Source organism: Bombina bombina, chromosome 6 (genome assembly GCF_027579735.1).
Source record: "Bombina bombina isolate aBomBom1 chromosome 6, aBomBom1.pri, whole genome shotgun sequence".
Classification (NCBI taxonomy): Eukaryota; Metazoa; Chordata; class Amphibia; order Anura; family Bombinatoridae; genus Bombina; species Bombina bombina.
Genome location: NC_069504.1, coordinates 481,408,476 through 481,422,843, shown reverse-complemented (window position 1 = coordinate 481,422,843; position 14,368 = coordinate 481,408,476). Strand labels below are relative to the sequence as shown.

Below are 14,368 nucleotides of genomic sequence, written 5' to 3'. Positions count from 1 at the left end.
AGCTAAGTTACAAAAAATAAAAAAAATAAGTTACAAACATTTAAAAAATATGACAACAATTTTAAGCTAATTACACCTAATCTAGGCCCCCTAATAAAATAACAAAGCCCCCCAAAATAAAAAAATTCCCTACCCTATTCTACATTAAAAAAGTTCAAAGCTCTTTTACCTTACCAGCCCTTAAAAGGGCCTTTTGTGGGGCATGCCCCAAAGAAAACTGCTCTTTTGCCTGTAAAAGAAAAATACAACCCCCCCAACATTAAAACCCACCACCCACATACCCCTAATCTAACCCAAACCCCCCTTAAAATAACCTAACACTAATCCCCTGAAGATCATCCTACCTTGAGTCGTCTTCACTCAGCCGAGCCACCGATGGAACTGAAGAGGAGATCCGGAGCGGCAGAAGTGATCCTCCAAGCGGCGCTGAAGAAGTCTTCCATCCGATGAAGTGATCCTCCAGGCGGCGCTGAAGAAGTCTTCTATCCGGGCGATGTCATCTTCCAAGCGGGGTCTTCAATCTTCTTTCTTCAGGATCCATCTTCATCCTGCCGACGCGGAACATCCTTCTTCCCCGACGGACTACCGACGAATGAAGGCTCCTTTAAGGGACGTCATCCAAGATGGCGTCCCTTCAATTCCGATTGGCTGATAGGATTCTATCAGCCAATCAGAATTAAGGTAGGAAAAATCTGATTGGCTGATTGAATCAGCCAATCAGATTGAGGTCGCATTCTATTGGCTGATCCGATCAGCCAATAGAATGCGAGCTCAATCTGATTGGCTGATTGGATCAGCCAATCGGATTGAACTTCAATCTGATTGGCTGATTCAATCAGCCAATCAGATTTTTCCTACCTTAATTCCGATTGGCTGATAGAATCCTATCAGCCAATCGGAATTGAAGGGACGCCATCTTGGATGACGTCCCTTAAAGGAGCCTTCATTCGTTGGTAGTCCGTCGGGAAAGAAGGATGTTCCGCGTCGGTGGGATGAAGATGGATCCTGAAGAAAGAAGATTGAAGACCCCGCTTGGAAGATGACATCGCCTGGATAGAAGACTTCTTCAGCGCCGCTTGGAAGATGACATCGCCCGGATGGAAGACTTCTTCAGCGCCGCCTGGAGGATCACTTCATCGGATGGAAGACTTCTTCAGCGCCGCTTGGAGGATCACTTCTGCCGCTCCGGATCTCCTCTTCAGTTCCATCTGTGGCTCGGCTGAGTGAAGACGACTCAAGGTAGGATGATCTTCAGGGGATTAGTGTTAGGTTATTTTAAGGGGGTTTGGGTTAGATTAGGGGTATGTGGGTGGTGGGTTTTAATGTTGGGGGGGTTGTATTTTTCTTTTACAGGCAAAAGAGCAGTTTTCTTTGGGGCATGACCCACAAAAGGCCCTTTTAAGGGCTGGTAAGGTAAAAGAGCTTTGAACTTTTTTAATGTAGAATAGGGTAGGGAATTTTTTTATTTTGGGGGGCTTTGTTATTTTATTAGGGGGCTTAGATTAGGTGTAATTAGCTTAAAATTGTTGTAATATTTTTTAAATGTTTGTAACTTATTTTTTTTATTTTTTAACTTAGCTTTTTTTATTTTTTTTACTTTAGTTAGTTTATGTAATTGTATTTAATTGTAGTTATTTGTAGTTAATTTATTTAATTAATTTAATGATAGTGTAGTGTTAGCTTTAATTGTAACTTAGGTTAGGATTTATTTTACAGGTTATTTTGTATTTCTTTTAGCTAGGTAGTTATTAAATAGTTAATAACTATTTAATAACTTCTAACTAGCTAAAATAAATACAAAGTTACCTGTAAAATAAATATAAATCCTAAAATAGCTACAATGTAATTATTAATTACATTGTAGCTATCTTAGGGTTTATTTTGCAGGTAAGTGTTTAGTTTTAAATAGGAATAATTTATTTAATGATAGTGTAGTGTTAGGTGTAATTGTAACTTAGGTTAGTTTTTATTTTACAGGTAAATTTCTCATTATTTTAGCTAGGTAGCTATTAAATAGTTAATAACTATTTAATAGCTATTGTACCTAGTTAAAATAAATTGAAAGTTACCTATAAAATAAAAATAAATCCTAAGATAGCTACAATATAATTATTATTTATATTGTAGCTATATTAGGGTTTATTTTAAAGGTAAATATTTAGTTTTAAATAGGATTAATTTATTTAATAATAGAAATATTATTTAGATTTATTTAATTAATATTTAAGTTAGGAGGGTGTTAGGGTTAGTGTTAGACTTAGGTTTAGGGGTTAATAAATTTATTACAGTGGCAGCGGTGTAGGGGGGGGCAGTATAGGGGTTAATAAATTTATTATAGATGGTGACGGTGTAGGGGGGGCAGATTAGAGGTTAATAAATTTAATATAGGTTGCGGCGGGGCCCGGGAGCGGCGGTTTAGGGGTTAAACTATTTAGTTGCGGCGAGGTGCGGGATCAGCAGGATAGGGGTTAATAACTTTATTATAGAGGGCGGCGGTATAGGGGGGGCAGGATAGGGGTTACTAGGTATAATGTAGGTTGCGGCGGTGTCCGGGAGCGGCGGTTTAGGGGTTAATACATTTATAAGAGTTGCGGCGGGGTCTAGTAGCGGCAGTTTAGGGGTTAGTAACTTTATTGAGTTGCGGGGGGCTCTGGGGGCGCCGGTATAGGGGGTAGAACAGTGTAGTTTAGTGTGGGTGCTTAGTGACAGGCTAGCAATAAAGCTGTCAAAAAGCCGAAGAGCAGCGAGATCGGATGAGTGATAACTATCACAGTCCGCTGCTCATCGCCCCGTACTTGGTGCGCGGCTTTTTGACAGATTTATTGATAATTTAGGCAAATTTTTTTCATGTCCGCGGCGGCAAAGGTAAGCGAGCTTAGGCGGGCGTATTGAACCGGCGAAGGCAGGAAAGTTGACACGTTGATAACTACCCCCCTTTGCGTTGTGGGTGGGTGACGGATTAGGAGTTAATAACTTTAATAGATACTTTTCGAAATGGGGGTTAGCGGATTAGGGGTTAATATATTTATTAGTTATTGCGGTGGGGGGTGGCGGTTGCGAGGTACATATTGCGCATGCGTTAGGTGTTTGATTTTAAGGAGTTACAGTGCTCATATACTCAGCACAACGCTTGATGTGCCTACCTATGTGTAGCGAGGTGACAATGGAGGAAAATGTCTCCATTTTCACCTCGTAAGTCCTTGCGCTGAATATATGATACCCACTTGGGACGCCAGTTCTATTTATGTTAGTTTATGGGGGGTCATAACAGCGAGCCACGGGTAAAATATACACGTCACACTTGTATGCGGCACTGTATATGTGAACGAGTCCCATAGTGTAAGGTCGGGTTACTATAGTAACTAATTAATTTACTTTGGATGGAAGCGTTAACACAACGTTAACTTAAGTTACAGCTAAACGAAAAGGGCGACTGCATGCAATCCCCCGAATAATTCAAAGGAAACCTGGTCCATTTTTAATGGCTCAATGGAAACGAGCCCTTAGTTAGCTGCCGAATGTGGAAAAAAGCAGCCACTTGTAGTCTTCAGCTCTTTTTAGAGCAAAATTTTTTCTTGTGAAAATGCAACAGGCTAAGGGGTCTATTTATTAATGTGCGGACGGACATGATCCGATATAGTGGATCATGTCCGCCACACATCGATAAATGCAGACAGCATACGCTGTCAGCATTTATCATTGCACCATTGAACTGCTGGTGCAATACCACCCCCTGTAGATTTGCGGCCAATCAGCCACTAGCAGGGGGTGTCAATCAGCCCGATCGTATTCGATTGGGCGGATTGCTGTCCGCCACCTCAGAGGTGGTGGACGAGTTAAGGAGCAGCGGTCTTAGGAGTGGGACGGAGGCAGCATACGCTGCTTCTTAAATAGAGCCCTAAGATCTGGATTTGCACAAATCTTCTCCACAGTTCAGCAGCTAACAAAGCTGCCGTGTGCACAGGTCTAATTTGCAGTTCATATGCAATGAGTAAACTGTGTTTTAATTTGTGATTTTATGTTTATTTCTTAACGAGGTGTTAGAGTCCATATTTAAGTGTACTGAGCATACACAAAGACATCATGCTAAACATTCAAATGGGCCAATTTTTCAAATGTCGGGCGGACATGATTCGTTGTAAACATTGCTTACAGTGCTAAATGCCGGCAGTATACGCTGTCGGCATTTATCATTGCACAAGCATTTCACAAGAAATGCTTGTGCAATGCCGCCCACTGCACATTTGCAGCTAATCATCTGCTAGCAGGAGGTCAATCATCCAGATCGTATCTGATCGGGATGATTGCAGTTCAACGCACCTTAAGACTGCTGCTTCTAAACTCCTGTTTTTGGCGAGCCAAAAGGCTCGCACGGAATAAGCAGCATCCGCTGCTTGGTAAATATACCCCTAAGTGTCTACTTTTTTGGTATATACAAAACCAACAACATTAATTACAAGAAAAATAGTGAGATTCTGCTTAACCCCTTCCTGCCGGTACTTATTTGTTACCGATGTTATTCCGATGTAAACAAATAAGTAAAAAATGTAAATCACACGATCGTACATGGGTGTGCACGTGTCTAGTATTCTATGGCAGCAGTGTTTTGCAACATTATTTGTGACTTTGCTATACTATGTTTTAAATCCCTGCTGCCATAGATTACTAAAGACACGTGCACACTCCTGAGCTCTTATGAGCCTACCTAGTTTTATTCTTCAATAAACGTTACCAAGAAAAGGAAGGGAATTTAATAATAGAAGTAAATTGGAAAGTTGTTGTTTTTTTAAAATGACATGCTCTAGCCTCTGTCTGAATTATGAAAGTTCATTTTTACTTTACTGTCCCTTTAAATTCTGATTACTCCTCAAATACTTTTTTGGACTGGGCACTCTTCAAACATATTTGGCATGACTTATAGCGATACCCCAGGCAGAGCAAAAATAAAGACAAAAAAACTATAGGGTAAGGAGATAATATGCTGCTTAGCCTCTTGAAACATGTAAAAAATAAAAACATAATGAGGGGATCCTGGGTACTGTATATTTACTTATTTCTGCTCTTCAAAAGTTTGCTACCTTAGGCGTGAGTCTGAGTGCCTTGTGTTAAAAAAAAAGCTAAACAAAACATAACGCTATTGCTGCATATTAAGTTGAAGGGGCCTATTTAAGAAGGTGCGAGCGGACATGATCCGATATTGCGGATCATGTCCGCTGCACATCGATAAATGCCGACAGCATACGCTCTCTGCATTTATCATTGCACCAGCAGTTCTGGTGAACTGCTGGTGCAATGCCGCCCCCTGCAGATTCACGGCTAGCAGGGGGTGTCAATCAACCCAATCGTATACGATCGGGTTGATTTCTGGCGATGTCTGTCCGCCTCCCTAGAGCAGGCGGATAGGTTATGGAGCAGTGGTCTTTAGACCGTTCGGAGCTTGATAATTTGGCCCCAAAGTATTTTTTTTCTGAAATAGAGTTGCTGCATAGGTTCAAACACATCAGCAATGGAAAGATGTGAAAGCTTGATTTTAACATGGCGGCACCCAGAGGGAGGTGAGGAAAAACCTCAATACTATGCTTATAAAATGTATATAGTGATTAGGTAATATTTTAGGATAATAAGGGTTATAAGAGACATATTTAAAGGGACAGTAAAGGCAAAATTAAAGTCATTGTAAACTTTAAAGGGACAGTCAAGTCCAAAATAAACTTTCATGATTCAGATAGGGCATGCAATTTTAAATAACATTCCAATTTACTTTTATCATCAATTTTGCTTTGTTCTTTTGGTGTTCTTAGTTGAAAGCTTAAACTAGGAGGCTCATATGCTAATTTCTTAGAACTTGAAGGCCACCTCTAATCTGAATGCATTTTGATAGTTTTTCACCACTAGAGGCCATGTGTGTCATATAGATAACATTGAGCTCATGCATGTGAAGTTACCTAGGAGTCATCACTGATCGGATAAAATGCAAGTCTATCAAAAGAACTGAAATAAGAGGGCAGTTTGCAGAGGCATAGATACAAGGAAATTACAGAGGTAAAATGTGTATTATGAATTAAAGCCCAGTATGAACGAATAATCTTAAGAACAGGAGCACTTTAATTAATTAAAGTTTACAAAGAAGCATCTCCTTCTTTCTTTAGCAGATTGATGACGAATCCTGCTTCCTCCAATCGTTGTGTGCTCCCTTTGGCTTCCAGGTCGTGGAGCACCTCTTGTCTTTGGCTCACCCAATGTCTTCACCTAGCTCCCAGTATATTGCTGCTTCTAGGTTTTCTCTTCAACAAAGCATACAAAGAGAACAAAGCAAAATTGATAATAAAAGTAAATTGGATTTATTTATTTTTAAATTGTATGCTCTATATAAATCATGAATGAAAAAAAATATTAATAATTTCAGCATCCTCTAAAATATATTACAGATTGCAGACAACTACGGTTCTGCTAAATCTGGAGTCAAGCATTATAATATTTCATCTTTTACAATATAAGTTTAATAAACCTGAATAATTAAATATTAAGGTAATTATGTTGTTGTAATCTAAAGGATCATATACAGTATATTACTTTGCGGGTTATTATACATTGAATTAATTATGTTAGAAGCAATGTGTGTGCTTCAATGTTCCCTGGATCCACTGAGGCTTCGTTTTTTTCTCCACGATGACTGCTATTTGCTCTCTTACCTCATCCTTGCTGACCCCGTGGTACCAGGCAGGTAAGCAGTCTTCTTGCACTCTGTTGTTAGGGAGACGGGCGTTGCTGATGGCCCTGATGAGCAAAGTACACGTCTCTGCTCCTAGGGATACAATTACCTTCAAGCTGCAGTCACACAGAGCAGTACACTGTTTGCTAAAACGTCATTTACCAAACTTACCCCGAGTTGGTTAAACTACAACATCATTCATAATAATTAGTTGTTAATATTCAATCAAATCATCAAACCTACACAATGATTTTATTTATTTTCACAGCACATTTCTAGAGAAGTATAGTGCTTGTTAGTATTTTGTGTATAATTTATAGATAGCTGGTAGATAAGAGGTTAAACAAGAAGGTTTATGCAGCAGTGGTTCCAGTATAGCGGTTGTGGCAATATATTTTAATGAGCTCCCGTGTGATTGGCTGTAACCTGTTCAGTGGCTATTGATAAGAGAACTTCAGGCTTGCCTCGGGGCTGACAGCTCACCTGTGCCAACTGACCCTGCAACATGGCCCCTTCACGTTGTAGCAGCAGAGAAAGGTAGGTATTACTGTTTAGTATTTATAAGGTTTATAGCCATAGATAAATCTGTGTGTACAGCTACTATAACATATTTTTTACTTGTTTTGTTTGTTTTTTTATCTGAAAATTTTAGCAATGTATTTTAATTCTTCTTAAATACTGGTTTGCTATAGTAAATTTGGATTAGCTACTTTGCACATACTAATATGAAATATAATAGATTTTAGAGGAAAGAGCAGCCACATATTTTAATGTTTCAAAAAATGTTGTTTTATGTTAAAACTCGTCCCAACATTATGAAGCCGATAGTACAGAATTGAAAAAGATAAGAAGTAAATAGTACTGGACCAATTTCAGAGCCTATCAACTTATCCTCTGAAATCCATCAATGCTCCCAACTTCAGCAATTTAGTAGGTTTAAAGTGCTGCCGGTGCTATTACAAGTGATGCCTGTATTACTGTATAATATATAGGCGTTCTGTTGAAAATTTCAGGAAAACACGGATGTGGATAAAAATAAATTAGAGCAAATATCGATCTTCAGTCATCCAGGGCTGCAAAAAAACAAACAACAGAATTTAATTTCAATGTGATGTTGCTATCTTTGTAAGCTTAAGCGTTATCTGACTTTGTACATATGAGACACTGTACTGTAGAATGAAGCAGAGGAGTTTACAAATGGTAGTTTTTCAGTAACAAAATAAGCTATCAGCCTGGGGACATTCACGTAACATCAGCCCATGGAGTAGTGGCCAACTTAATCCTCAGAAAAGTTTTATGGGGATAAAATGGGCAACCAGTTAAACACACATATCAGTATATGGTATCATAATATATTTTAAATAGCCTTTACCAATATAAGGCTAGATTAAGAGTGGCAAGCTAACTGTTGCACTTGAGCGAAAAGGGGTTTATCATGGCTTTTTGCGCGCTTCGGAAGTAGAGTGGGTAAAACAAGTAAACGCGTTCACTTAAGCACAATTAAATTTAATATGTGTCGGGTCAGCACGACTTTAGAGGTCTGGATAACTGTTACTCTGGACAAAAAAAATGTACAAAAAAACATCAAAAATACATTTAAAAGTACAGTTACAATCATAATAACACAGTCTAATAATGATTATTTTAAAAAATTGCAATAAAAAGTTATAAGTGCATTTATAGGAGCCCTTTGCAATATTCGTATTTAATAAAGTATTTAACTGTATTTAATGTAAATATTTCACATTCCAATGTTCTTCACATAAGGGAATATGTTCTAAGTATTTTTGAATAGATCTTCCTATATATGTTTGTCTATATCTATACCTATATATATATATATATATATATATATATATATACATTTTTTTTTAACCAAAAAAACATCAGATATATATATATATAAATATGTATTTAGAAATAAATAGAACATATTATTTTATGTGAAGAACATTGGAATGTGAAATATTAATTTCTCTTGTTAAGTGTAGTCAGTCCACGGGTCATCCATTACTTATGGAATATATATCTCTTCCTAACAGGAAGCTGCAAGAGGATCACCCAAGCAGAGCTGCTATATAGCTCCTCCCCTCACATGTCATATTCAGTCATTCTCTTGCAGCCTAACTAAAGATACATTCTGATACAAGCGTCATGTTTTCAAACTGCCAAGTCTCATACAGAGATAGTTCTGGCATTTCTGAGGTCGCATGGGTGGAAGGTGAACGTGGAAAAGAGTTCTCTATTACCACTTACAAGAGTTCCCTTTCTAGGGACTCTTATAGATTCTGTAGAGATGAAAATTTACCTGACAGAGGCCAGGTTATTAAAACTTCTAAATGCTTGCCGTGTCCTTCATTCCATTCCACACCCGTCAGTAGCTCAGTGCATGGAAGTAATCGGCTTAATGGTAGCGGCAATGGACATAGTACCATTTGCGCGCCTGCATCTCAGACCGCTGCAATTGTGCATGCTAAGTCAGTGGAACGGGGATTACTCAGATTTGTCCCCCCTACTAAATCTGGATCAAGAGACCAGAGATTCTCTTCTATGGTGGCTTTCTCGGCCACATCTGTCCAAGGGGATGACCTTTCGCAGGCCAGATTGGACGATTGTAACAACAGACGCCAGCCTTCTAGGCTGGGGCGCAGTCTGGAACTCCCTGAAAGCTCAGGGATTATGGACTCAGGAGGAGAAACTCCTCCCAATAAATATTCTGGAATTAAGAGCAATATTCAATGCTCTCCTAGCTTGGCCTCAGTTAGCAACTCTGAGGTTCATCAGATTTCAGTCGGACAACATCACGACTGTGGCTTACATCAACCATCAACGGGGAACCAGAAGTTCCCTAGCGATGTTGGAAGTCTCAAAGATAATTCGCTGGGCAGAGTCTCACTCTTGCCACCTGTCAGCGATTTACATCCCAGGCGTGGAGAACTGGGAGGCGGATTTTCTAAGTCACCAGACTTTTCATCCGGGGGAGTGGGAACTTCATCCGGAGGTCTTTGCTCAACTGATTCATCGTTGGGGCAAACCAGATCTGGATCTCATGGCGTCTCGTCAGAACGCCAAGCTTCCTTGTTACGGATCCAGGTCCAGGGACCCGGGAGCGGTGCTGATAGATGCTCTGACAGCCCCTTGGGTCTTCAACATGGCTTATGTGTTTCCACCGTTCCCGATGCTTCCTCGTTTGATTGCCAAGATCAAACAGGAGAGAGCTTCGGTGATTCTGATAGCGCCTGCGTGGCCACGCAGGACCTGGTATGCAGACCTAGTGGACATGTCGTCCTGTCCACCGTGGTCTCTGCCTCTGAGACAGGACCTTCTAATTCAGGGTCCTTTCAACCATCCAAATCTAATTTCTCTGAGGCTGACTGCATGGAGATTGAACGCTTGATTCTATCAAAGCGTGGCTTCTCGGAGTCGGTTATTGATACCTTAATACAGGCTAGGAAGCCTGTTACCAGAAAAATTTACCATAAGATATGGCGTAAATATTTATATTGGTGCGAATCCAAGAGTTACTCATGGAGTAAGGTTAGGATTCCTAGGATATTGTCCTTTCTACAAGAGGGTTTAGAAAAGGGCTTATCTGCTAGTTCGTTAAAGGGACAGGTTTCTGCTCTGTCTATTCTTCTACACAAACGTCTGGCTGAAGTTCCAGACGTTCAGGCTTTTTGTCAGGCTTTAACTAGGATTAAGCCTGTGTTTAAGACTGTTGCTCCGCCGTGGAGCTTAAACTTAGTTCTTAATGTTCTTCAAGGCGTTCCATTTGAACCCTTTCATTCCATTGATATCAAGCTGTTATCCTGGAAGGTTTTGTTTTTGATGGCTATTTCCTCGGCTCGAAGAGTCTCTGAGTTATCTGCCTTACATTGTGATTCTCCTTATCTGATTTTTCATTCAGACAAGGTAGTTCTGCGTACTAAACCTGGGTTCTTACCTAAGGTAGTTACTAACAGGAATATCAATCAAGAGATTGTTGTTCCATCACTGTGTCCTAACCCTTCTTCAAAGAAGGAACGACTTTTGCATAATCTGGACGTAGTCCGTGCCCTGAAGTTCTATTTGCAGGCAACTAAAGATTTTCGTCAAACTTCTTCCCTGTTTGTCGTTTACTCTGGACAGAGAAGAGGTCAAAAGACTTTGGCTACCTCTCTCTCTTTTTGGCTTCGTAGCATAATACGTTTAGCCTATGAGACTGCTGGACAGCAGCCTCCTGAAAGGATTACAGCTCATTCTACTAGAGCTGTGGCTTCCACCTGGGCCTTTAAAAATGAGGCCTCTGTTGAACAGATTTGCAAGGCCGCGACTTGGTCATCGCTTCACACCTTTTCAAAATTTTACAAATTTGACACTTTTGCTTCTTCGGAGGCTATTTTTGGGAGAAAGGTACTTCAGGCAGTGGTTCCTTCTTTTTAATGTTCCTGCCTTGTCCCTCCCTTCATCCGTGTACTTTAGCTTTGGTATTGGTATTCCATAAGTAATGGATGACCCGTGGACTGACTACACTTAACAAGAGAAAACATAATTTATGCTTACCTGATAAATTTATTTCTCTTGTAGTGTAGTCAGTCCACGGCCCGCCCTGTCTTTAAGGCAGATCTAAATTTTAATTAAACTCCAGTCACCACTGCACCCTATGGTTTCTCCTTTCTCGTCTGGTTTTGGTCGAATGACTGAATATGACATGTGAGGGGAGGAGCTATATAGCAGCTCTGCTTGGGTGATCCTCTTGCAGCTTCCTGTTAGGAAGAGATATATATTCCATAAGTAATGGATGACCCATGGACTGACTACACTACAAGAGAAATAAATTTATCAGGTAAGCATAAATTATGTTATTTCATGTCAGGTTAATGTACTTAAGAAAACGCAATCGGGTTTGTGCTCTAGTAATGGTGTTAGTTTTTTTTTTCACTTTTTCTGCTCCATTAAAATCTATGAGGATACGTTATCACGGTCACTATATTCCAAGTTCATCTTTTTGCGCGTTTTGCAAAAACTTTTATTTAATTTTTTTTACTTTTCAACTTGTAATACGCACGATACCCGAAGTGCGCAAAAACCTCAGTCTAGCAAAATTAAGATGAGGGCAATAAAAAGAGCTTCACTTATAATCTAACCCTTAGGGGCCAATTTACCAAATGGCGGGCGGACATGATTCGCTGTAACGAAACATGTCCGCCTGACATCGCTGAATGCCGACAGCATACGCTGTCGGCATTTAACATTGCACAAGCAGTTCTGGTGAACTGCTTGTGCAATGCCGCCCCTACAGATTCGCGGCCAATCGGCCGCTAGCAGGGGGTGTCAATTAACCCGATCATATCTGAACGTGTTGATTGATGTCCGCAGCATAAGAGATGGTGGATGAGTTAAGGAGCAGCAGTCTTAAGACCGCTGCTTCTTAAAGGGACACTGTACCCAAAAAATTTCTTTCTTGATTCAGATTGAGCATGAAATTTTAAGCAACTTTCTAATTTACTCCTATTATCAAATTTTCTTCTTTCTCTTGGTATCTTTATTTGAAATGCAAGAATGTAAGTTTAGATGCCGGCCCATTTTTGGTGAACAACCTGGGTTGTCCTTGCTGATTGGTGGATAAATTCATCCACCAATAAAAAAGTGCTGTCCAGAGTACTGAAACCAAAAAAAAGCTTAGATGCCTTCTTTTTCAAATAATGATAGCAAGAGAACGAAGAAAAATTGATAATAGGAGTAAATTAGAAAGTTGCTTAAAATTGCATGCTCTTTCTGAATTACAAAATAATTTTTTTGGGTACAGTGTCCCTTTAACTTCTGTTTCCGGCGAGCCTGAAGGCTCGTGCGGAAACAGGGGCATCAGGGGCCATTCGGCCCTTGATAAATCGGCCCCTTAGTGTAAAAATACATAGGCTGTATATTTGTCTTACATTTGTAATAAACATTACATTACACTTGAATACATGTGATAATCACTTTTTCATATTAAACACTGTTTTAGCAAGAATGTACAGCTTGTCATATCTATATTGATGAGCAAACCCTTTATTTAATGTGTAAACTGGCAATAAAATGTGCTTTATTTCTGTTATGTTGGGATTCTTACGCGTGACCTAAACCTTTATTTTTGCAGAACATCTCGTTTGATCATGAATTGTGACTGTCGATGTTGCTGGTAGAAAATATTCTGTGTAGACCATGGTTGGTAGAGAACAGCCTCAGCATCGAATTCCCACTTGTCCAAATGTAATAACGCCAGACTGTATTCCAGAATTCTGTATTCCGCCCAAACATACAAGCCAACAGCGTCTGAGCACACATCACAGGCATGTCTATGATCTTTGCAGCCCATCATTTGAGGTTGCTGTAAAAGAGACACATTTAATCCAAGTTGACAGTGTAGATGACCCTCCAGAGGAAGAGAGCACAAATGGTGATCCCCAGTCTCAGGCAGCTCTGTCCCTACCTCATCTTCCAAAAGCTCAGACCTCATATGGGTTTAGTACCCTACTCGAAAGCCCAAATACCAGAAGGAAGGAGTCACTGTTCCACAATGACCCAAATAACCTCCCTTCCCTTCTACCTCTTCCCAATTCTCAAGCCACACATTACCTGGGAGGGTACTCTCCTTGTCGTTTAACATCTCCAAATCTGCAGCCTCTTAGCAGGTCCACTACCTTTGATAGTGACACAGCTTCTTCAACAGACTCTTCCCCCTTTAGCTCTCCACTTCTTCATAGGTCCCTACCAAGCTCACTGCTCAAAGCTTTAAATCAGGAGAAAAAAAATGCCAGGACCTTAAAGGTCAACTACAAATTTTATAATCTGAGGCACAACTCAATCTCCACAGATGAGGACAGTTCAACAGACAGCAGTCCGTGTGTCACCAGAAGGGCATCTAGTGAAGGGGCACTGATGCCAGCTACACATTCTCCCATGAGCCTACTATTATCTTTCAGTCAATTTCCTCTAGATGGTATTGTACCTCTGGATACAGGAGGAATCTTGAGGATCTCAAGTGAATACTGTCTTGAAACTGAGAGACTCCGCATCCGGCTGGTCAGTGCAGAGGGCCTTTACAAACCATCTGTAGATGCCCAAAACATCAGCAGCTACATCTCTTTATCTCTTGGTCCTGGAAAGAACCAGAAACAGAGGAGCACCCTGATCCGAGGCAGCAGGAACCCCATCTTCAATGAGGATTTCTTTTTTGAAAGAGTCGGACCTCAAGATATTATGCAGAAGTATTTGAAGTTTAAAGCCATAAATAAAGGATCCAGCATCTGGAGAGATAGTGTGCTTGGGAAGAAGAAACTATGTCTTCTCAATGTTTTGCCAGTGTAGGATTCAATGTTATTTATTGACATTTACACAGGTTGCTGAATATCGTTTCATTTCAAAAATCAAATAAAAAGAAACGTATACATGTTATTCTTGACTATATTGTATTTTCTTGGGTTGTCTTTATGTGGTTTTCTAAACAGTGTTCTTAGTTCAATCTGTTCTGCATTAGATAACACTTTTTATTTATTCATTATATATTATACCTTTAAACATCAGTAATACATGGGCAAACAAATACACACCATAAAATTCCATTAGCATTTTAGAGAGATTACTGAATATGAAATTCATTACACGTTTACAAATTGTTCTGTGGGAATAGAATAT

At 39.9% G+C, this 14,368-nt stretch overlaps 1 protein-coding gene across 1 annotated transcript in view; it reads left to right on the top strand.

Annotated features, from left to right (window-relative positions):
- LOC128663125 (C2 calcium-dependent domain-containing protein 4C-like) overlaps positions 1-14,041 on the top strand; it is a 96,037-nt gene extending 81,996 nt beyond the window's left edge. Inside the window, exon 2 of the mRNA XM_053717306.1 lies at positions 12,831-14,041. Coding sequence (XP_053573281.1) covers positions 12,896-14,041 — 1,146 coding nt within the window. The 5' untranslated portion in view covers positions 12,831-12,895. The remainder of the gene's footprint in view (positions 1-12,830) is intronic.
- The last annotated feature ends 327 nt before the right edge of the window (positions 14,042-14,368 follow it).